Genomic DNA, 25228 nt, shown 5'->3' on the forward strand with positions numbered 1-25228 from the left:
TGAAGCAGGTCACATCACAAGTAAACTATTTTTTTACTTGGGAGAAAAACAATCTTCCTTAAAGCAAGAAAGCTAAGACAATGATAGAGATTGTGATTGAAGTAGTGTGATGGCTGAACATGCTCAAGAGCATCAGATAAAATAAAAACAAATTCTGAATGTCTCTAAAAAAATGACATATGTGGTGTTTAACTTCATCAAGAATACTGGCTGTTTCATGGATGACATTGCGACTGTTGAAGTTTTTTGCAAATTGATCAAAAACTCCACATTCCATGGAATATGACTTATTTATTTGAAAGACCCTTTAAATGACAAAGAAACCTGCTAGACAATTAATACAAGACCAAAGCACATTCCACTGAATATAATATAACAAAACACATAATATACATAATTATTAGACTAACATAATCAGAAAGCTTTTATTGTTATTATGCAGAAGCACAACAATTATAATGGTCTCATAATTGTCACATTTAAAACTCACATTAAATGACACAGTAATAATTATAGACAAAGATACATAACTTTACATAACTTAATTTGATCATTAATACCTGTTATGACATATTTATGACAGAAGAGAATACTTGGTTAATGTAACAAAGACATTTTTAAAAAATGTCAACTTTGTATTAAAAGTGTCATTAGTCACCAAATGACATCTAATGACAACAGTCATAAATATCCCTGAAGACTTCTTGATGTTCCTGACAGGTGCTATATTTTGTTTATGGCAGTGTCATGTCAGTCTTGTGCACACCCCTTCAAATAAAGTCTTACCAAACAGACTTATTCTGGTTTTGTTATCAAATTAAATAACTGTTTAAATGTATCAACCAAAATCAGCAAACTTTAGCAATTTTCAAAATAACTGATTTTGTGTCTGACACTCCTTACTTTACTACTGTATTTATTTTGCAGCCACTGAGTTCTACAGTTCAGACGTTAAAGTTTGTCTTTAAACGGAATTATGAGAGGAACATGTCCAGTGACAAAAAGCAAAAAAATAAAATAAAAAATAAAACCACAGCTGGATTGCAGTTGTCTGTCTGGGGATCTATAGCTGGATGCATGTGGTGAAATGCATTCTTCTGCTAAGATGAGCATCTGTAGGTATAGGTATTTGGAGTCCAAAGAGTAACCATCACACTAATGATGAGTAAAGCTGGCCTGCCTCAACAGGTTCAACAGAGAAGTGAGGCAGCAATCAGTGTTTATGTGGAGCTAAAGTTTAATCTGACAAAAGCAACAAGCAGAACTTTGTAAATGGCTTCAAAAGGGTTGCACTGCATGGCTTCTCCCATGTGCCACTCACATGCCTTCAGGAGCCATCTAGTGGCGGAAATCATGCAGCGATCTATAGCTATAAGGACCTGGTAATAAAGCAGGGAAGATGTTGGACAAGTCAAACAAATAGTTATTGTTTTCTTGAAGAGATATTTTTAAAATTTATTATACTGGTGCACATATTCTGGGATTGTGTGTTCAGACCACACCAGAACAGTCATTAGTTCAAGTAAAACTCTAAGACAACACAATCTTACAGCATGGAAAACTCTGGTTTTCCGATACCCTCCATGACTGTTCATGGACAGGAAACAAAAAAGCTGCTTCAAGTAAGAAATAAGTCTTAATAAGAGGGCTGTGGTCAGAAAAACCTGAAACGGAGCCAAGAGGAGAATGAACTACAAGAACGTGTGATGCAGGGAGAAAACACTTTGACTGTCAGGAGGAGTTAACAAACCGCCATGGGTTACAGGCTGCTTAACGCTTCTATAACAGTGCTGCTGGCAGAAGCTGAATTCATGTTAGAGTTTTTTTTATATATATATATATAAATACAAACTATGTCATTAGCTGATGCAGCCAGAGTCATTTCTGTACCATAACACAGAAAAGTGTGTTCTCTAAAAGTGGATCAGTCTGACCACATAAAGACCTATTTAATGTGAAATTTAGAGAAGTGAGCCTAAGAGGGCATTTTGGTGAATGGTGATATTTGCTCAGATTATACTTTAACTTGTATGTAAATTGAAGGCAGCACAGCGGAAGTTCAGGCCAGAATGTGATAACAGAGGAAAGAAGCCTGTTGTTGGAGTGTGGAATGACCCAGTCTCAGCACACAGCTTGGATTCCAACCAATCTGTAGACTTTAACCTGTCCACAAATAAAAATTGGCAATTTTGCTGCTTTTGAAAGCACTTTGGTACATAATTATGCAATGGGATCCTCAGCAGAAAACACATGGATTCTATAGGCACAGTGCAGCCTGTTAGAAGGCACAATAACAAGGGAGCAGTAATACAGATATGCAGCTCTTTACTTTATTGCAATAAAAACATCTTCAGATTGCAGGGTCTCGTTTCTCTTCATAAACAGGTAAAAAGCAAAGGTACAGTAGAAATGTTAAACTTTTACTCTCACTTGGTATATTTTGCAGAACATAGAGTATTTAGAGAGTCTTGCAAAACCTATTTTTACTATTTGAACTGTCACTACTCATGGTAAAACATTCAATGTTGTTTTGGGGATTTCATCTGAAACTCAAACACAAACACTGTAAATTAGGAGGGAAATAGCACGAGGTTTCAGTAACAAAGAGATTCAAGCCCCTCTGAGTCATCTAAGGTCTATTGTCTTTTTGCCCATCCTATCTGCAAAATATCTCAGGCTCAGCCAGTTCATACCAAATGTTCAAGCCATACAACAAATTCTAAACTGGATTCAAATCTGGACTTTGACTGGGCCATTATAGGTGCCTTCATCTAAATAAAAATGGCCTGTATGTGATCTCATCTGGCCGGAACCTTCGTCCTCATGTTTTCAGTGTTCTTGACTTTTCCATGGACCTCAGCATTGCTTACATTTGATAGGTCTTGACTATTCTTTGACTGAAAAACTTTCATAGAAAGTCTTGTTCTCTTGGAGGAAAGAATCTGCTAACAACTGAAAGAGAATGTTTTGCAGCAGAGTTTACAGATTTTGCAGGAAAATTAAAGCTGTCATGATTAAGCAAAAAATCATTATAATTCAGAATCATAAACACTTGGAATGTCAGACGAATAATCTGTATGATAGAGTTTTTGAAATAGAAGAACTTATTGATAACATCTAGTCTATTCAGTATGATTGTTTGACTTATCACTGAAGCCCTGTCGGGCTCAAAAACTGTACTCATTAATGAAAAGCTTGACCAAAAGGCTAAGTATCATTTTAAATTTTTATCTTAAGCTTTAAGCCTTTACATGGATAGTCTGCTTTCTGATTTGCTGACTTCATTGGACTGTACACCTCCTGTTGTCTGAGGTCATCTAATCAGAACACTTTGTTGGAGATCGTTTCCAAGCAGAACCCAGACTGATCATATTCATTCTGCAGCCTGTTTTTCATGAACTATGGGGAGTCTTGACAATGTCCTCTGTTGTTTTATAATTGTTCTCATTTATGTTGTGAACTGTGAAGCGCTCTATAACGTGTGTGCCTCAGAGCATCCGCTGTCCTGTGGAGCCCCCTGGAGGCCCCTGTAGGAGAAGGCATCATGTCGCTCCATCCTCTTCATTAGGAAGGAGCTGTCAGTCATGACTGTTTTTGTCATGACTGACAGAAATTAGTCAAGAATCACTGATAGTTTATTAAAATAGTTTACTGGGCAATAAAAGCAAAAAAAGTAAAGACAAAAGAAAAGAAAAGAAAAAACATACTACTGTTTAAAATTTAACAAGAAATTTTTATCAGTATGATTTTTATCTAGCATAGATTTTTAGTTACAGCAGAACTTCTAAAAAAATCAACCAACTATCACTCCAACTATCATATTAGGTTCTTCTTTTCACTTGTCACAGCGTTATGACTGATAACATGCATATGAACAGAAAGAGTATTGTGTGTCTGGACTGCATATTAAAAACTCAAAGGTGCATCTTTGTTTACTTATTCTATGAACTTGATCTGAAATATTCAAAATAAAGTCATTTTTTTTAAAACAATAAAATAAAAGTATTATGGGTAAAATTGAAAACTTATGTCAGTTGCAAAAATGTACTTTTAAGAATTTACGTGTAAAAGATGAAATGTTTTGAACATGTAGTTAACTGTATTTTTTAATGTATTTACCTTTTTCTAAAAGTTTGTGAATGAGTTCTGAGGCGAGACAGGTTGGCTTTGGGGCTGGTCGGGGGCCGAGCCAGAGCTCACATTCAGTTGGATGACGTGCAGGGGTGTGTTGTGGACTGCTTCTGAGAACTGCCTTTGGGAAAGAGGGTTATCAGGAGCTGATAAGGACTCCATTTAAAAGGGTTGCGTTAGGATGAAACTGATAAACTACTCCACTACCAGCTGAGGAAAGCAGAGGCCCAGGACTGTGCGGGAATTTGACAAGCCATGTTTGTGTTCATTCTATGCATTGCTGGTGAACTTTTTACTCTGGGAGTATTTTGCATGCCAATGATGGACCAGGGGCCACTTGTCACCCATGGCTGGGGCCAGGTGGTCCGGCACCGGCATCTGTATGCAGCCAAGCCAGGACTGCACCTACTGATCAGTGAGGATGGACAAATCCACGGTTCCGCAGATCAAACTCTTTACAGTAAGTCTAAACATTTGCACGATTTGTAGCAGCAGCCGATTACAGATTCAAAGGTTTTTCACACATGAACATTTGAACTGCAGGCCTGCTGGAGATCCAACCTGTTGGCCCCGGACGTGTTGTGATCAAAGGAGTGGCAACCACACGCTTCCTCTGCATGGAGAGCGACGGCAGATTGTACTCAACTGTAAGCTCTTCAGTAAAAGTTATAAGAGTAGTCAATCTGTCCATCTGTCTGTCTGTTAGGAATTAATTAAATCACTATAAACTAAATTTTAAATACAGCATTAACAAAATGAACCAAACAGATAATTATAGCTGACAGAAACAGTAAAGGAGAGATGTCAGCAGAGTTCAAAGTTATCCCCTTTTTGGTTGCAATTACTTGAACTTCGGCTCTCCTATGTCACTCAAACGTCATCTATGACCCAAGTGGCAAAGTGTCCTGAAACTAACTGTCGCCCCTATCTACACTTTTCATTTGACCTTGAGTAACTGCATCGACTCAGTGGAGTGGTGTCTGACTCAACTCAGCCCTCCACCCACTGGCTCTTTCTTTACAAATTCTGCCACCAATGACCACCATAATACTTAAAGTAACCTCTGATGAAGTGATTTGTAACATCTATGCCATATATGGTGACAGCCATGACCCAGGCTCAAATTGAGACCATCTTGGTTGAAATTGGGCCATAGGTGTCCAAGGTAACTCTTGCCATGGAAACCCAGAAAGGAAAGAGGGAAAAGGTTTTTGAAGACCCATTTTCTGTCTAGTCAAATTTTCTTTTATTCTCCAATTTAAAAGTCTGTGCCTGGTGGCGCAGGGGCAAAAGCATGATCCATGTTGTGCTTTTGCCCTTGAGGTGCTACTCCCAGGTTCGATTCCCGGCCTGGCGACATTTGCCGCATGTCTTCCCCATATCTCTCATTTCCCTCTTTCCTGTCGGACTACCTTCAAATAAAGGCCACTAGAGTCAAATACAGCTTTAAAAAAAAGTCTGCGAAAGAAAAGAAACATCTTTAGAATATTTTTACGTTTTTTTTCTCCATGTGGAACATATTTTTACTGTTGGGGAGGATAAAAAAAATTACAGTGTGCAAGATTTTATCAATTGTGTTTTTCAATTAAGCATTTCTGACGATAAAAATATATATTTTTTCATTTCTAAAGCAAAAAATCAGTTTTTTTCTAGAGTTGTCGGGGGGGGGGGGGGTCACTTAAAGCCTGAATGACATTTGGGAAATGTGGTTTGTCAAAGTCTTTCTATTTCTTGCTTAAGTCCTGAAGAGCGAGTGAAAAAAATCTTTGGTTGTATAATTTACAAAGTCTTTTTTTCTCATCCATCACACAGGAAAAGGAAAAAGTCTGTTATTTTTGCTACAGTAAAGTTTTTTTTCCGTGTGTTGAATGAGAAGGAAAAAAATAAACAAAAATGGCATGAAAATAAATAAATAAATAAAAGACCTAGACATTTTAGTTGTGTTTTAGTTGTTTGGTGTAGAAATGAAAGCAATGTACTTTTACAGTGAGAAAAACTTGATAAAAATACAGAATTCATCAAATTTTGCACATTGCAATTTTTTTAATCCTTGAGAAAAAGAATGTTCCACAAGGAGAGAAAATAATTTTAAAATGTTTTAATCTATTTTTTATTGCACATGACATTTAAAGTGACAAGAAACTAAAATTTGTTTCAACTTGGAAAATGGGTCTTCTCATTTAACTGAATTAAATTGCCTTTCAGGGAGTTTAACTTAGTACAATCTAACATAAGTTTAACTCTTTAACGAAACTGTCATTTTTGAGTAATTTTTCAGTTCTGCACATTTTCTTGATGCTACTTTCACTTCTCCTTCACAAATGAAATTTGTATTTTAATCTATTTAATAAAACTTTCCATTGCTTACATACAGTACTTGTTTTTCACCACATTATGACAAGAAACATTCGAAACACAGCCGATCAAGTCAGATACAGTAGCAAATTGCCCGATATATTTAAGCTTTCCAAACCTCACAATGTGCTTGGTCTGTACTTTACAAAGTACAATCCAACAATAAACAACAACATTTCAACCAATATGGCCAGTTTAAATTTTTACTAGATATATGAAGTAGTAGTTGGCCCATGGTCACTCCTCAGGCATTTTACTGATCCCTGTCTACTGTGCAGTTGATGTTGCATTTCAGGTGCAAAGGCTAGAATGTTTGTGTCATGAAATCCTGACTGCCTAAATCCCTCTGAAGTATCCATTATTTACTGCCTTTCACAGCAGCATCACCAGTTCTCATATAAAATTTGCTTGAATTGGTTTTATTTTTATTTTTTTACTTTGAGGCTTTTACAGTCTACAGATTCAATTATAGTTCAACTGCTGAGAGGCGGTGACTCGCCTGCCTGAGTGAGAGACTCATGGTGTGTTCCCTTTATACATGAAACAGAGAAACCTTTAAAAGCAAAAGGTTTTAAAGCAAAACCTTTTGATTTTGCAGAGCCAACCGAGGTACTGGCTCTGCTGTACCTCGGTTGGTATTGCAGACCTAGTTGCTTCTCAGGAAATATTGTTGAATTTGCTCATTGCTGATTTTGTCCTGAGAAAATGGCCAGGCTAACTACAATTATCAGAACCAGGCGACTCCAGCCTCTCTGATGCACTCTATCAATGAAGGAACAGAAGTAGAGGTTGTTTGATTATGTCTATAAACAAAATGAGAAACAAAATGTTTAAATTACTGAAATTATGAATATCTTTTAAACACAAAAACAATGTTGAATATAATATAATATAATATAATATAATATAATATAATATAGTAGTAAGGTAGTTCTGAATTCAGTGGAATCCCTGATTTCCTTCGAGATTTCAGCTTCCATGTGTAAACGGCACATAGGAGAGGAGCAGCTCTAACAACGTCACATTTCGTTTGCCAACTTGAAAATTAATGACAGAAAGCTGAACTTAATATCACACCAAGATACACAATATGACTCAAACGGTAAATTAAATATATTATGACAATGCTTATTGCAACTTATTTTATAAAAATGATCTCTACACTATTTTAGCTCAAATTAAACAACTAAATGTTTGAGATATTTGTTCAGATTTTTTGCAGTTTTGGTGCTGTTTAACAAAAAACGTTTCATGCCATCCAAGCCTCAATTCATTTTACTTTGATTATCAATTATTTCCATCAATTTTGATAATACTGGCATCCCCTGCAAGGAAATGGGATTATGTGATTCCAGTAAGTAATGTCTACCAGTTGGAAGGCATCTAGAGTTGAGGTCTGTCGTCCTGAACTTTCTCAGATAATGTTATGAATATGCATATTTATAGCATATAATACTTGAACACCTTTTATTTCCAATCAGTTGAAAAAAATCCCCACCAAATCAGAAACCAAAAAATATTTATTTTGTTTGCATTAATTTAAGAAATGGATGAAGTAGGAAATAATAATAATAATAATAATAATAATAATAATAATAATAATAATAATACATGTGGTGTGAAATGAGCCGGCAAAGGGAAGCACTGCCTCAGAACCAGTTTTTACTGATACTTTACTAATTTGTATAAAAGTGGTAAAGGTACAGTGTTGGAACATTGACAAATAAAGTTCCAGAGAGATATCTGCTGACCCAAGCTGTCCTCTCTCATGTTGTCAATCAGCTTTCATATTTGTAAAACACAACAGTCTACTTAGCCATTCAAACAGTCCACAGGTTCATCAACCTTTGTCCAGTACGGCGTGGGGTAGGATGTGTTTGAAAAGTAAAAAGCTTAATGAAAGGCCCTGCAGCAGCAACAACAACCTTGGCCTCTGGCTTGCTGTCTTTCGCCAAAGTCAACAACCATCGAAGAACCTAGAGGACCATATAAGTGATTTTGTTTCTGCTCTTGTTTCATTTCTATAAAGGGAGCTAATGTCATATATATATATATATATATATATATATATATATATATATATATATATATATATATATACATACACACATAAGGCCTGTAAACAGATTATTGATCATATATTTTCATATAATACAACAGAGCCAGTGACAGATACAGTACATCTATTCAGGAAGCTCCTAATCTCTACCTTATTGTGTAACTCTTCTCAGTTGAAACTAAAAAATAAAATGAATAAAAAACACAGAAATAAAAATGAAAAAAAAACAACTATGAACTTTAATTAGTGCAGATCAAGAAAGATCTTGTGAAATTCCAGAATTCCAAGTAAATGTATTACCTAACAGATCTTTTGTGTCAAACAACACAACATACGTTTGGATGTAAACTCAACATGTTTGGATAAGCTCACATCAGAATATCTCTGATCTTTTCCAGGAAACATACAGCAGAGCTGACTGCACCTTCAGAGAACAGATCCAGGCAGACGGCTACAACGTCTACACCTCTGATAGCCATGGAGCCCTCCTCAGTTTGGGAAACAACCAGCAAAGACACAGCGGCTCAGACCGTGGTGTTCCAGCTCTGGCCCGCTTTCTTCCCAGGTTAAACACCCTTCAGCAGGCCGTCCCCACAGAGCCGGATGTTCCTGATCAGCTCAGTCCAGAGAAAGTACAACAGACTGTGGACATGGTGGCCTCCTTTGGCAAGCTCTCTCATATAATTCACAGTCCCAGCTTCCATAAGAGATGAAGCGGCCGGTCCGAAACAGCTGTGAAGGGATGTGCTCAGGGACACCCAAGCACTACTTCCTGCATGTTGTAAACTCATGGACAGACAGGAGTTGCGACTGGTCAGCACATAGAAATGTTGGTGGCGTGGCTGTCCAGCCGGAGATGCAGCGAGGCATGCAGAGTGGAGGCCGACACCTGGAGGGAGTTCAACCCTCCAACCTGCATTTACACCCACTCAACAAACATGGGAGGTGTTCTCAGTTTTCCATCCTTCCAAAAGCTTTTTCCACATGAAGTATGTTTGCTCTGAAACAGTGACTAAAGTGCACTGATAAACCGCTGCGTTAGTGGACGGCTGGCAAAGGAAAAGACTTGCACAACATTCATCTGATAGTTTCAGTGCTATGTGTGATAAGTCACCCGCTGATGTTAGAGAGTCAATGATATATCTGGTGGTTTTTTTGATAAAATGCTTCTATTAACTACACAGAAGGAAAAATGCATCTTTTGGGGTTCTGGTCCTTTCAAAACCAGAACCACAATCATACCAAGAGTTAGTAAGTTCTCCAGACAAAAGTATTGTTTTGCAATACTTGTATTTATTTAGTTATTTAAATGATGTTAGTCTTACATTTTAGTGTTTACCTCCATTTGTACTGGATGTGTGCACATGTTCAAAAGTGAAAGTGTTTAAACATGTTTCAAAATAAATTGTTGAAATTAAACATTGTAAGCTGATGTGACAGTACTTTGTGACATTAAAAAAACATATTTAAATAAGAATTTCTAAGCATTTTCATTATATTACAACATTTGATTTTAGATTACAACCAACAGAATAACAACTGGTTGAATAAATATTGAACACGACAGTAAATTTATTTCTCCTTTTAAGATGAAATCCAACCCAGACGCTGACATCAACCAAAGCAATCCAGATATGCAAAAAAATCAAGACAAAGCCAAGTGTTCATCCTTCATGTGTTCATCAATAAGTGTTGAACACATGAGGAAAATTATAATTAAAAAACACACAAGAAACTAAGAAACCAAATCTGTCATTATTACATTATTAGCTAATTTAATATTAAGAGAAGGGCAATGAAAATATTTATCTTTACCCTTCACTAAGTTGTGATGCCACATAAACATAACAGTGTTTTCCCTGCTGCACATCATACCAATGGCAGTGGTTACATAGTGCAAAAACAGAATCATACCAAGTACTTTTGATGTTTCTAGTGAAGATACTTTAGTAAACTTGAAAAAATAACTGTCTAACAAGGAGTTTGTTCTATATGACTAATTAGCCCTAAAATAAGGATTAATTCAAAAATAAAAAAATATCTTTTTTATTTTTTATAAATAGCATTTTAGAGTTTGTCATCCATGTCCAAATGACAAACAGAAATAGCACCTCTAAAAAAATCGAATGCAGAATTAGGAAGAATTATCTACACTAAGTCATCTGAACTGGCTCTGCTAAATATCAAACAATTATCAGGACTTTTACTTCATGACTTCATCACTGAGCACAATAGAAACAGAAACGAGGTTGGATGAAAGCAGAGAGGCACTTAAGCTTCAATCCAACTTACAAACACACTATTAAGGTGAGAATAGAAAGCTTGAGAGTCTTCTACAATATTTCATTATTCACTAAGCTCTAGAAGAGATTTGCCTGGGCACACTTGTGATTAATTATGCTGATCATCTAATCTTCCTGCTTCTAACATTGACTTTGAAGACAAAAGGTTCACTTATTAAATATGTAGGTAAGCTTAGGTCTTATAATGAGGCAATCAGAGGAATGCACTTCATCTGGCATTAACCGCAACACTAGACCTGTAACACAATATGATTCTGTACATTCCATTAATTTTAACATGAATTTATTCCCCAGAAGGCTCCCAAAATTAACATTTCTGATTTTAGTTTTAAGCATATCATTACAACACACATGATATACTGTAGACCTAAAGTTGATAGTTTAGGTCTATTGCTACAGATTTGGAAGTAACACAGCTACTGGGAAAAAACACACTGCAGGTTTTTATAGGCTGACAAAAAATTCATTTTCTTTAAAGAAACCTGTTGACATTTATACCATAGCTGATATGCTGATATTAGTAAATAAATAAATGCATTAAATCTGTGACTACAGAAATATTCCATTAATCTAGACTCAAGATTCACAGTGCATGTTATATTTATTTATAGAATTATCAAATTATTTCATATTAGGTAACATTGCAACCAAACTCACCACTAAATAGAATGGAAGAAACTTTTCAAAGCTTCAATCTGGTTGGAAGAATACGGAAAAGTCCAAAGGAAGAAAACAGACTCCAGGTTAGCTAGGGGCCACTAGAGGGCCACATAAGCCACTCATCCCAGTACAGGCTAAATCCTTATAATTTGATCAAATAACATTTTCCTTCATAGTATTAAAGATAAAACTATTCATTACACCTCTACCCCCAATGTACTTAAATACACATATAAATATTTTAAACTTTCCAACAGTGAAACATTCAGGAAATGAAATCTGACTGGATGCAAGTGAGCCACATGCAGAGCAGGTAGGAATGGATCTGTGGCTTCATGGGAGAAACAACTACATGTTGTAAAGCAGTCAGTCTGGACCAGGGGTCTCCAGGCCTCGAGGGCCGATGTCTCTGCTTCGACACACCAAGTCAAATAATGAGGTCATCAGCAGGACCCTGGAGAACTTGACTATATACTGAAGAAGTAATTCAGTATATTAATTCAGGTGTTACACCAGGGACACATCTAAAAGATGAGGACACCGAACCTCAAAGCCGGGGTTTGAGGAGCACTGGTCAAAACCATCCAAAAGTCTGAAGGTGACTGCAGCTCACCAGGCCACATCAAGCAGCAGCCTTCCATGTTGGTAAAAGGCCCTCAATGATGCCTTTATATGATCACATCACGTTGTAGCTGAGACATTTGCACACCCCACTACCTGACCCCATGCAAGCCACAACGTCACCCCTTCAGTATTCCAGACCCAGCTTGTGCAGTCTAGCACTATGAGGACGTCCTCCAGGGCTGCTGACCTTCAGACAATCACATGGAACACTGTCGCCCCCTGCTGTGGGTCCCGAGGACAGGCCATTCCATCAAATCAAATCATAGACATCCCATGGTCTGCGTGTGGGTTTGAACTGGTGCAGAAATGAAAAAAAAAAAGGTTGCTTGAAGAAACGCGGTGGAAATAGAAGTAAGTGTTTTGCATAAAATAGCAATATACACTGATGTAAACCCAAGTAATCATCTGCTGATTTCATTTTTCAGCTACATGCTTTATATCATGCTGGAAGCCTCTCAGGATTCAGATTGTTCTCTGAAACATTTCAGTGAGGGCTGCACCAATTGCAGTTTTCTGGCCGTTCACCGATCTTTTAAAAAGCCTGACCTGCAAATTCTAATTTCAGCCGATACCAATGTTTTTTTGTCTGAAATGTTGCTAAATACAGCAAGAAAGTTGCATAATTGTTAACTGTAAACGTGCAGACAGGGCTGCATGAGAGCTGAAGACAGTGGTTGATTTCTAGACCTTTGTTGAGGTAGATAAGATCGGTGGATAAGAGCAGCATCACATGTAAAAATTGGCCAATCACTGATCTCCCAAAATTAAGGAAATCGGCTCTAATAAATCAGTGCACCCCTAATTTCAGGGCAAAGTGAGACAAACGGAAAAAGAGAAAGACTTTGCTGTGATATTGAGCAACTAAGCTGTGGACTGTTGGCACCAAGATGCTGAGCTACAGGCCAGCCTCGCTTGTATCAGTGGTTCTAGGGGTTTGGTGACTGCCTGGTGCTGATTTGTTGCTGGGTAATAACGTTAGTTATTGCCTTGCTGATTCCAGGGACTGCTTGCAGAGCCAGGACTGTTTGGAGTTATTTTATTTTTTATTGATATTTCCAACTAATTTAAATGCTTCAATTTAGTTGAGTTTTTTTTGTTTTGTTTTTAATAAATCATAAATTTTGCATTGTCTTTAATTGCATAGTAAACAAGGCCACATTTACCCAATGCTAAATCTGGTCAACCCAATTTTATTAAATCAATTGACTGCAATACAGCAAGTTGTTTGTTCCAACTGGATCCAAAACCTTTTGTATGCTCGTTCATTTTGGTTGTTTTAGGTTTTGTTAAAGAAGAATACTTGATGATTTTGGCCCATGTGACAAAGTTGGGACACCACTGCCTGACACCGGTGTTATCTAAAAAGTTCACAGAACAGTTCACCTTGTACCTGGATGAAGATCCAGGTACAAAAAAAGCATCAAATAAAACTTCCTTACAGTATGTGATAATACCCGTTTATGACTTAATGTGACATTTCTTGTGCAAGACTTTGTTGAACCAACTTTTCATTTTTGTAAAAATCATAAGAATTTTGATTTATTGTCATGATAAATTCCATTTGATGTTTAAAGCCCCCAAATGTTTTACTAATTTCTCCACTGTTTTTTCAATGAATATAAATAAACATAAAAAATTTAAATGATTAAATCCAGTTACTGTGTGCAGTCTAGTGATACAAATCATGCTTCTTTATTAACCTTTATACATTTTCCAGACAGTTGAGTTTTTCCATGTGGGGGAGGCTAATGGTTTTTTTATTTGTGGGTTTATTTTTATTCATTTATGCAGCCCGTTGAGCTGCTTTTAGTATGAAAGGTGCTTTATAAATAAATAAATTGATTGACTGATTGATTCTATGACTAGCGTCCTATTACAAATGTAATAGGACAGAATATTTGTGCTTGTGGGGCTGTGACTGCTAATACAGATAGTTACCTAAGAAAGACATAATAATAATAATTAGGTTTTATCACAACTTTTATCATTCTCACAATAGCACAATTAAATATTGTGACAAAACTTGAAATCCATATGGCCCAGCCTACAGGGTTGGAATCAAAAGGTGGTTCAATAAAGTTAACATTGTGCACGTTTATGTAACGTGCTTGCTGCAGTCCTTTAGCATCCTCCTGTCATAAAGCCTGGCATTTTCAAAGGGCTGTGTGGTAACCTGGCAGGTTAAGGTTCCAGTGAGGCAGTTAGCAGGAATCCTCCAATCACTGAACATTATTTCTGCTGCAGGCTGCAGTTAAAACTAAAATCAGCACATGAGCCCAGATCCTGTCCTTCCACTGGACTCCATGGTGAAACGATCTGTGTTTGCCGTTCAATTCTCCGATCAACTCCTGCATTAAACGTTTAGGATCTTATCTGCAACAGAAAACATGTCTGGAGTGTCAGCAGAAGACGGATCTGCAGAGGACCTGGGACCGCTTTGGCTCATACCCAAAGCTTACATGGGTTCTGTTCATGAATAAAACATCTTCATTAAAAAAAAGATAATTAAAAAAGATCCCCGAGATTTTCAGCACTAATCTTTGGTGTTTCTTCCAGCTCCTGACAAAACAAACTGAGCAGCAGGTAAAGCGCCCTGCTGCACCGACAGAGACCCTCTGGCTGTAGGACGATGAGTCATCCCTACCGCTCACAGTCAGAGCCAGCATCGCTTTAAGGCACTTTCCTGACACTTACAGGTTCCTTTGAGTCCTCTAAGAACCAAACCCTTATCTGACTCAGAGCTCAGAGTCCATTCAGTGATAACTAACATCACATCTGACAGGTTAAGCTGCCTCCAGCATGGCAGCTATAAAATCTGCTGGTGTAGCTCCAAAGAGTTGCTGGTGAAGGAAAACAGAAGAGAGTGATGCTGACAAGGAAAGTCAGTTTTAGTCAGAGAGACTTGAAGAAGGAGAGGATTGTTCTCAGTTTAAAGCAGCTAGCCTCCTATTGGCTGCTGGATAAAAATGATTGTAAAAGCCCCAGGAAGTGTCCTCATCAGTGTCCTGCAGAGAGCTGGAGGTCTCAGTGTTTCATTCTGTAGTAAACAAATGTTGCTACGACAACAATTGAAGCAACAATGGCTGCGTTCCTCCAAGGAAAGCTTTGGATGACACCAACCTGGAAGCATCAGGAGGAAGCAGGTTAGAGGCTCTGGCCTATTAAAGCAACACTTTATGATGATGTCAGAGGCAGCAGTCACTCACCCAACCCCCCTGCTGCACCAGCCAGGGGTACAGCAGCTCCCTGATGACCTGCAGGACCCAGCTGATCACCATCCTGATGTTCTCCAGATGATTGGTGGTGAGGGCCTGGAAAAGAAACAGCTGAATGGGTCAGAGCAGGCTTTATGTTTCTGTCTGACCTACACATCAAATACAATGTTGGGAGTTTTGTTATGAATGAGACACTGCTTTAAGTGCCTGGTTTTCCCACCCTGAGAGCGTCCTGCTGGAGGGTTCAGATCTCAGGAGTGGCTGACAATACAGCAAATAAACAAAAGCTAAATAACAATGCGAAGACTCTTATTCTTTTTGTGCAACATGGGAATGATAAAATACAGACAAACATTCCTTCTGAATAGTTCATTGACATCTCTGCTGCTAACTGCTGCCTCCTTGTGGAGAATATGAACTAAACTAGAAACATTCTGTATTCATGTGTCAATTTTACCAAGATTGTGGTCTGTTATTAATGTTGCTGTTTTGGCTGATAACTGATATTGTATACATTTATTTCACTATCCTTTTGACACCTTGAAAAAAACGACCACACCACTGACTTCACCACTGCTGCAATGCTTCAGCTAAACTCCCACAAACCTTTGCTGCATCACTGTCACATGGCCATCCTCTTCTTCTCACTTCCAGAAACCCAGATAAAACTCGACTGTTAATATCAGTCCAGTTTTATCTATCGAACTGATTGACATGTTAAAAACAACTGACGTTAGCCGATACCAGTGTTAGTGCAGCAATATCCTGCATTCTAGTCATTTTTGGATTAGCTTCACTTATATATATTAAATATATTATCTAACAAATCTCTCCTATCATGGGCCTTTAATCAGACTTTTCCCTGGATTTTGAGAAAATCTCAGCTAGACTGTGTTAGCTATTAGTCAGACACAGAAATGAATGGACTAGATCAGTTACCCTGTATATGAGTCTATAAGCCAGATGGAAGAGCGCCACCACCCGGCCCCAGTTAATGCCATCAATGAAGATGCTCCTGGCCACCATCATGAAGACTTCCTTCGCACAGTTTCCCTGAACCTGGTTGATCAGTCTGGGAGGAGGAAAAATTCAGAGAAAAACAGGATTATTAGGTATGGCAAACAGCACAGAACAATCCGCACACTGAAACTCACACACGCGCACCCCCGCACACACACATACACACACACACAAAATCACCCATCAATAAAGGGCAAGATTCCAGGGAAAAATCTGAACAAAGTACAATAATCAACCTTGCATCATTTTATTTAACCTAAAAACGTACATGCATGTTGTCCACCTTTTTTATGTCTTAAGGGAATTAGAAACACTTTTGAAAAAAATTCTGACTTTAAGAATAATAACTCAGGCATGAAAAGGCTAGTCTACAGTGTATGCACTGCTGCCCTGGGGCAGACTCACAGAAGGAACACTGAATCATCGGCACCACCAGCAGGCATAGCGTGTGAAGTGTCTTGCCCTAGAACACAATACCTGAGATGGGTGGAGTGGTGGTTTGAAAAGGCAACCCTTCCAGTGGCCACTGCCACTGGCAGCATCAATTCTCAAACAAATGCCTCAAGATACCTTAAGATGGATTCAACCCAATTCTACAGACAAGTTCAAAGTCGGCTACGTTGATTTTGATTTCATAAGAGTTAATTTTTTTTGAGGCATGAGCAAAAAGACAATATACACTCATATTCAATAAATTGTCCTAAGTGTTCAGATGAGATTTTTGTTCTCTCTGAACAATAAACACCTTCATTTAAAAACCATCTGACATTTAAATAGGTTTGAGTTTAGAAAATATGGAAGGGAGCAAACACTTTTTCACAGAAGTATGCATTAGATTTAAATGTGTTTATGATTAGACTGACTTGACTAAATATTTCTTTAAATAAATTAGATCTGCTTCGTAAAGTGCCTTGAGGCAGCAGTTGTTGTCAGTCAGTGCTATACTGATGCAATAAGTTGGTTCTGTACTCAGTGCAGTGCTTACCGCTGGAACTCTACATTTCTGTTCAGTTCGTCTGCTATTTTTAGCAACTGATCCACCACTTCTTTTACTTCTGGATCATCTTGTTCATGTGGCCTTCCTCCCAGATCCACAGAGTTGACATGGCGACCAGGATCCTCCGTGCTTATACGCTCTATCACGTACCTGGAACACATACCACCCATTGGCAAACAGGGTCAACACACAGTTTATGCAAATAAATGGGAAAATAAAATGTAGGGTTCAATTTTTATTCCTGTGACTGAGGCCTTTACTAAATCTTAAGGATAAAATATACTCATCTTTAATCTACTACATTTTTTGTATTCAGTTTAGTAGTACAAAAGCATAGTCATGCTGGCCATTTTACTAAGATTGGCTCAACAAAACATGGCAAAGATACTCAATCTGAACAGTTTAGGACATTGCATGTTTTTGTTTTTTTTTATCTTTTTTTTAAACTGGGAGCTCTGTGTAATGTTTAGATCATTTTCTACAGAAATCAGACAACTTTTCTCGTTTCATTAAAATGTTGTGTTTATGGTTAATTTTTAACCAAAGACAAAAGAATCAAACTTTTGTTAGATATCAACAAGGCATTTCGGTCCATACAACAGCTGCTCACTGAATGATCTTAACGTTATCCATAACTTTGAGAGACGTTTGCAATGTAGAGAAACTAAATGTATCAACCTAACCTGCATGCGTTAGGCCAGAGGACACATGCAGAAACATCCCAGTGCAGGATTCTAAACCAGAGTCCAGCTCCGCCACTGCTTCATGAGGGTGGTGGCAGGGAGGCCTTCTGACCACAAACACATGGAGTCTATTGAGAAATCATACTTAATCTCATATTTAGTTCCCTCCACTGACTGTCTATCAAATTCAAGTTGGGACTTGCTGCTTCAAACGTGAATATATTGTCGAGTTAGTGTGAATGAAGTGGATGTGGATAAAGCTGGAGAGTGAGAAAATAAAATGTATGGTTCAATTTACATTTTCAATTTCACTCTACTCAGAGGCATCCTCAACAAACAGCCAGAGCAGGAAGAAACAAGTCAGACCAGTGAGTATTTATAGACGCCATGTTCCTGAGAGAGGCGTCATAACATCAGATCATATGTTAATACATATGATCTCATGTCATATGTCATAGCATATCCCTCTGCAGGAACCAGAGTCCAGTTGAAGCTTTAGATATAACTGAGGAGAAAATTTGGTAACCGAGTTTGGTTCTGGTTCTGTTCTGTACATTTGTTAGCAGATTTTTGTTAGCAGACTTCTAGAACCCACAGTGGAAACACACCCAGAAAAAGGTGGATAAAATGTTCCCAGGAATAAAAACAAACATTGAGGAAGTATGCCTAGAATGAGACTCACCCTCTGAGCACCACCACGCCCTGCTCCAAGATGGGGTCGTCAAAGACATCTGAAAGAATCATGTCAATAATCATTAATATGGAAAGAACTTAATAATTCCAGCCCTCATTACATTATGGTGCAGCACCATTACATCTAGATGCTCTGGGTCTAAAGCCAAAAAAGATGGCACAAATTATATCTGTCTGCTGAATGTTCCATAAATTAATTTTGTGCAGGCAAAATATGTTTGAGTGGGATAGATTAATGAAGCCACACTGACAATATTGAAAAACAAAATGATTAAACTCCTATCCCCCAAAGTGACCGATTTATTTTTTCCAAACAGCAATTTAGAACTCCTCAGACCTTTTGGCTTTCACATCAATTTCTATGTAGTTTCCCACAAACAACTTCATGGATCTGATGTATGACTCGATTTAAATATTTTGCCTATCTTCTTTGCCTTTATTGCATGGTTGGCTTGCAGATTAGATAAAGAAGACAAACTATCTGCTCGTTGTTGAAAAAAAAAAACAACATGGCTCACAGCTGCTCAATTCTGCACTTGGGCCAGGTGTGGCAGAAATCTAGAAGTCATATTTCATTTTTGGCAGATTTTGATCTAGACCAGAGCCAAAGTGTTTTTGTTTTTTTTCCAGGTATCAGGCAGGCTCATGATCCCAGTTAAATCCTCAGGTGACTGTTATGCAGATCTGGTGCCTTAACGTCAAGAAAATTATGGACAACCCCTCTCCTTCCCCCTGGAGTGTCCTCATCATAAGACTGGTTGACAAAAAAAATGCCACTACCTTCACTCAGATGCTTCGCTGTAATACAGACTGCTACAGAAGACCCTTGTAGGTTTTTTCTTTTCCTCTCTGTTTCTCTGTTCCTCTCTCTTTTAGCCTCATTCAACTGCTTACACGCACACGCTGCAGCTTACATGTTTATGTGTGACTGCTGGCAGTCACACATAAACAGACTGAAACTGATTAGACTATCCTTTAGGGAGGGTACAGATTGCAGAGAAGAATAAAAGCTAAACTCGCTACAATCTTTACCTCACTTGGTTACATCCATAAGGTGAGCTGAGTGTGGCCCAGAGCTGGACGGTTAAAGTATCTGTTCTATTTATATGATATGTGTGGCTTGTAACATTTGATCATTTTTCAGCATTAAAGCCTGTTATTGTACATAACCAAATCTCATTATTTCTCAAGGTAATTTACACTGAGGAGTTCTGGTCTTTTCCTGAAACCTGGCAGAGCAAAGAGGCAAAAAATGATCTGTGGATCAAAAATCCACCAGATCACCTGTCCACCAGCCAGTGGGCTGTGGGCAGATACAACTCAAAGAGTTTTATCTACAACTCTTTGAAAGACCTTATGAGTTACAGCTATTTCTATTTGGGCTCAATAAAATAGCAGAACATATTGTTCATAATATTCCAACCCGCACATCTTTCCTAGAATTTGACTGTTAGAATCTATTCTTAAGCATGTCGGATTAAAGTTCCAGGACTTTCTGCCAGTGTGAATAGTTTCTGCCACAACCTGGTAAAACGCGGCTCACTGAAGGCCTGAAACACTCCGGATAAGGAAGTTTAGGACAAGTTGGTTAACTAAAGTCCGAAACAAAACATAGAGGAAAAACAGACAACTGAAGATTACTAGACGACATTCAGTCTGTGTGTTTAGTTCCGTATGAGGTAAAGTAGCCTTAGGCCGCTGTCTCTCCTGGATGAACCAGACATGGCTCCACGTACCTCCTCCGCCCTCAGCGCCTTGCGGTTCCACCTCGTCTTCTAGTTCCCCGACCTCTCGGTCCGCCATGACTACAACTCTTCTTTCGGCTCTAACTGGGTTTTAGACGCTTAGTCTACAGCTCAGGACCGAACATGGAGGGAATAATCCACTGTAGTCTGTGTAAACCCACTATGTTGAATGCTTTATTTTCCCTCTTTCCACGGAAGTAACGCGGAAGCACCGGGTCAGCGGAACCACGCCTCCCTTATCCACGAACCACTTCAGTTAGGGTGTGAGCACGCCAGGCAAAAACCCGCTGGTCACAGCAAACCGGTTTAGTGTTATAATTAAACAGAGTTTATGAGAGTTAAAGTTACGTCTCGATTGAACAATTAATCCAGCTCGTGAATTTCTGTTGTTCACCATTTGCAGCATTTTGTCTCAATGCCTTAAGTGATGAGCAGAAACGACGGAAGCCCATATTTGCCACTCCGAAAAAAACATATATCTCTTAATAATAAGATATTATCTCACAATTATGACCTAGGTATCGTACAATTAAGAGATATCTTATTATGACATAATATTTCTTGAGAGAGCTTGAATTGGCTCCCTAGCATTCGAAAATGGATGAGAGTTTGACTTGATAATATATAAAGAAATGGAAGTTAAGATCGTTGAGCAATAGTTCAGAAGTGGTTTGACAAGGGTGACCATAATTTGATTTCTAAGAAACTCTTGGCCTATGTCCTGAAAGTCTTCAGTTAAATAATCAACATCAGTACTGACAAATATTCCTAATTTCTTAACATATTGGTATGAGGTAAACCATACCACCACATCTTAAAAGACTTTCACCCCGTTGCATTAACATTTATCATTATGAAGTGCTTTGAGAGGGTGATTAAGGACCACAACATCTCTATACTGCCTCCGTCATTTGACCCATTCGAGTTTGCATACAAACCTAACTGCCCGACTGAAGATGCCAGAGAAAAGAAACACCCATGTACGGATGCTGTTTTTGGACCCAGGATCTGGTATGCAAACTGGGCTTCAACACTCCACTGTGCAACTGGCTGCTGGACTTTCTCACAGACAGAACTCAGTCTGTCCGTGTGGGTAATAACCTTCAGTGCCATTTCTTTGAACACTGGCTCCTCTCAGGGCTGTCTTGAGCCCCTAACCTCAGGACAGCCAGTTTCTGACAGAAGTGAGGCTGCCATGCACCAGCACCACCAACCCATCTGACCACCACCAGCTTTAAATTGTTTTAATAACATATTTTACACGTAACCCTCCTGTTATATTAGTTTATGAGGTACAGCAATAATGTTTCTGGGTCAATTGACAAGCTGATTAAAATCAATACAAATGAGTCATGCACAGAGTATTTTTATGTTTCCCCACACACAGCAAATTCAAAAGTGTTAAATGTTTTGGTGTTAGTAGACTTTATGCAACAGCAGAGTTAATTTTACTCTAATAGAGTCACATTCTGTTTATGTAACTCTGGGGTGTATATTATTAGTAGTAGTTAAAATCCAGTGTTAAAACAAAGTGTTTGCGTATCAAATCTAGAGGTGTTAAAATGGAATCAGTAACTCTTGACTTCTTAACTCTGAACTCCTACAGAGGCTGTAACACTGAAGGAGTTCATTCACTGACCCAGAACCACAAGTTCCCACCGAAGTGAAGCGAAGCCAAAGGAGCCAAATTATTTCAGGACAATTTACTTTCCACATGTCTGAGTTATTCACTGCGCTTGGTAAGTCATTTTTTCTGAGATGGTTTTTAACTATTATTTTGAGTTGAGATCAAGCTGTATGACTGACATCACGTTCGCCTCACGGCTCGGTGTTAGCATATTTAGCTTAGCATGCCAAATGTTTGAGGAGTATAAGTGTTGAAAAAAAATCGAGCCTGTGAACATTCAGTCAAATTCTTGGCCAACGAACAGATCCGTAATAATCTGGAGTATATTTTTTCCTGATGTTGAACGTTTACATGAATATTGGTCATATTTATCAACCTTTCTGATCATTTTTTTTCTTTTGAAAAACTGTAAAAGGCTTTTTCATGTTGAAAGCATTATTCCTGCTGTTGTGTCTTATATACATTTTGCATGTATACATGCATACATGTTTTAATCCTTTTATTGCCTTTTTCTATATATTAGTACCAGTATGGTTGCGGATGAATCGCCAGTCGTCAGCATCAACCTCCTGAAGCCTCTTCGAAGATTCAAGCTCCAAAAATGATTATGTAAGTGTTAATATCAGCTACTCCACTGCAGTTTCACGTATCAGTTCTGAAGAACACTTCTGAAGTGAGTTGAAGACAAGGGTGAATGATGGTTCAGAAGTGGATGTTCAAGAGAAATTGAAGAAAGAGATGTTGTACCAGAAGATTGCAGTCATCTTAGCAAATGTGTTAATAGTAGGGTTATTGTTGCTGCAGTGATTCTACAGGAAACATGTATTTTACATCCAATGTGCATAAAACTAATGTTTTTTTTAATGAAAAGAATCCTACAGCAGAACAATTTACTCAGTCATATAATCATAAAAGCTGCTGGACAGCAGCACAAAGGAAAATAGGAACAGTGACGTTTAGGTTCTGTTGTGTGCGTCTTCATGTGGAATCTATAAGTCTCCACTTGATGGCAGTGTTCAGTTTCAATCATCAAGACACACAAGGCGGCATTCCAACACCCATACTGTTAAAACCTGCCTGTCAGGTTTCCTCCTCAGTTTTGAATAAACAAGTCTGTTCTTACATGGTGGTAGTTTTCCACTTGGCAGAGATTGCTATTAAAGCCAGCTGTCACTTGCATGTTACATGTAGAAAATAACTGAGTGAAACTCGACACAGCAACAATGACGTAAGTGCTCTCATCAACTGAGATACGGGTGAGATGTGTGATGAAAACAGGGTCTGTTTCAAAAACCCAAATGCATCAGGGAAATGATTTTACTATATTCTTGTTCAGCTAAAACTAATTAATCAAAAGGTAAATATTACAGCATCATCTACAAAACAATGTTTCTTCAAAAATTTGTCATGTTGGCATGTTACATTATATTTAATAGTTCTTGAGGCAATACCCCTCAAACTCATTACCTGGAGAAATCATTAGCTTTGGTTAAGGCTTTAATGCTGAATATGATCAAATATTATAAGTCATACAGATGGAACAGATACAAAGTGACATTCAGTGTCCAGTGCTGGGCTCCACTTAGCCCATCTTAAGAATGACACCAAGTGAAGCAAAGATTATATATGAGTTCTGCTCTTGTCTCCTCATTCTGCTCCCTCTCTCAGAGATGTCGGCCTTCTTAATCAGTTTTTGTTATGTGTAACATAGAAGACTGTAGCCTGTCTTAAATGTTATGGCTATGTAAGCATGTGACCAGATAAAAGAGACAGAGAAAAGACACAGGATCAAATATCCATAACAACATTCTCAGACCTAACTGTCGAAATTTGACAGACTTTTAGTGGCACGTTGGTTTTGATGAGGTGATTTCTCCCACCAACTCGTGAAACTTTTCTGACAATGAAAAGACAATTCTTCTTCCTGTGTGTTCTGGCTGAGGTGAAATAAGTTCATGTTTACAGACAGTAATCTTAGGAGCCATTTGAGCTCAATGCCTAAAACTGGCTGTCTGCTCCTGACTCCTCCCTCTAGCAACGTGTCTTTAAAAGTTTTTTGACTTGTTATTGAAAGCCTTCTGGTTGAGGTCTTTTAAGCTGCACTTAGTTTGTGAGTCCAGTTATCTGAGGTGTGTATTTCCTGTCTTTTTTAACAGTAAATGTCCATAGAGGTTAGATTTTCAGGTTTCTTTGATTTTGCTGATTAGGACCTTTCAGTCTGAAGTTTACCTATTTTGCCTTGGCTTAAGTCTCTTGTCTCACTTAAAGTTGAAATTATTGTTTCTGTTTAAGAACACATCAGCTCTTGAAAGGTAAATTATGATGTTTCTCAATAATTATTCATTCACATTTTGAGGCTTTTTATTGAATTTATGAAGTACTGACTGTATGCTAAGCAACTCAAGCAGCATTATTATGTAATTTGAGATTTATATTTAGTTTTATTGGGATCTTTTAAATTGTTGATTACTCTGTTAATTCAGATCTCTGTATTGTTTCCTTTTGAATTGTTAATATCATCAATAAAAAAGGTTGCTTTTGCCTTTATGAACTCTTGTGTGACTTTATTTTGCAACACGACGAACAGATGTTAGTCATGTTCCTTTCTACTCTTCAGTGTTGTTTTAAGGGCGTCGTCTTTTTGATTCATAAGTAACCTTACCTTCTTACTTAACCTTGGAGTGACATATGTAGGTCAAATACCATTTTTTTATGTTTTATTTGACTAATTTCAAGTTGTAGTTCTTAAGACAACATAAAGAACAGTATAGGTTTAGTACAGTTATCAAAGCGATATTTTGTAGCTTTATGCCAGAGTGTTTGTGACAACAAGCTTCCACCATGCTACTCTGAGGTTTCATGAGGATATTAAACCAGGTGACAAAACTACCTGACAGGAGAGTGAGACGGAAAATATTTCTGACATTGCTGGTTTTAAAACCAGATGAAAATGGTAAGGCTCATTAGTTAAATACTTGGATAAAAAATAACAAATATTTCTATTTCAATACAATTCAACTCTGATATAGCAGGTAGAAAATACTAATATGTCACCAGTTCTTACTAAAGATAAACAGTTTTTTATGGCTGAATGTTAACATGTTTATAAAATCAGT

At 37.9% G+C, this 25228-nt stretch overlaps 2 protein-coding genes across 2 annotated transcripts; one reads left to right on the forward strand and one right to left on the reverse strand.

Moving 5' to 3' along the window:
- Window positions 1-4325: 4325 nt before the first annotated feature.
- On the forward strand, window positions 4326-9725 carry fgf19 (fibroblast growth factor 19). Its single transcript, XM_005802683.2, has 3 exons — window positions 4326-4591; window positions 4675-4778; window positions 8944-9725. Exons 1-3 carry the CDS (start codon window positions 4387-4389, stop codon window positions 9256-9258), a joined length of 624 nt encoding a protein of 207 aa, XP_005802740.1. The 5' UTR covers window positions 4326-4386; the 3' UTR covers window positions 9259-9725.
- A 3581-nt stretch (window positions 9726-13306) lies between these two features.
- Window positions 13307-20722, reverse strand: LOC102238210 (apoptosis regulator BAX-like). The gene is made up of 6 exons (XM_005802684.2): window positions 20477-20722; window positions 18730-18778; window positions 17353-17514; window positions 16287-16419; window positions 15339-15443; window positions 13307-15252 (listed from the first exon to the last, which is right to left on the reverse strand). The coding sequence occupies exons 1-6, from the start codon at window positions 20541-20543 to the stop codon at window positions 15157-15159; spliced, it is 612 nt and encodes a 203-aa protein (XP_005802741.1). The 5' UTR covers window positions 20544-20722; the 3' UTR covers window positions 13307-15156.
- Between the last annotated feature and the right edge of the window lie 4506 nt (window positions 20723-25228).

This window comes from Xiphophorus maculatus, chromosome 4 (genome assembly GCF_002775205.1).
Source record: "Xiphophorus maculatus strain JP 163 A chromosome 4, X_maculatus-5.0-male, whole genome shotgun sequence".
Classification (NCBI taxonomy): domain Eukaryota; kingdom Metazoa; phylum Chordata; class Actinopteri; order Cyprinodontiformes; family Poeciliidae; genus Xiphophorus; species Xiphophorus maculatus.

Bases quoted from the DNA above. Each gene is read 5' to 3' on its own strand.
- fgf19 (XM_005802683.2), top strand. From the start codon at position 4,387: ATGTTTGTGTTCATTCTATGCATTGCTGGTGAACTTTTTACTCTGGGA. The intron at 4,592-4,674 runs GTAAGTCTAAAC...TTTGAACTGCAG, and splicing joins CGCAGATCAAACTCTTTACA to GCCTGCTGGAGATCCAACCT. The intron at 4,779-8,943 runs GTAAGCTCTTCA...GATCTTTTCCAG, and splicing joins ACGGCAGATTGTACTCAACT to GAAACATACAGCAGAGCTGA.
- LOC102238210 (XM_005802684.2), bottom strand. From the start codon at position 20,543: ATGGCGGACCGAGAGGTCGGGGAACTAGAAGACGAGGTGGAACCGCAA. The intron at 16,420-17,352 runs GTAAGCACTGCA...TCCTCCTCCCAG, and splicing joins AGAAATGTAGAGTTCCAGCG to ACTGATCAACCAGGTTCAGG. The intron at 15,444-16,286 runs GTAACTGATCTA...TTTCTTTTCCAG, and splicing joins CTTATAGACTCATATACAGG to GCCCTCACCACCAATCATCT.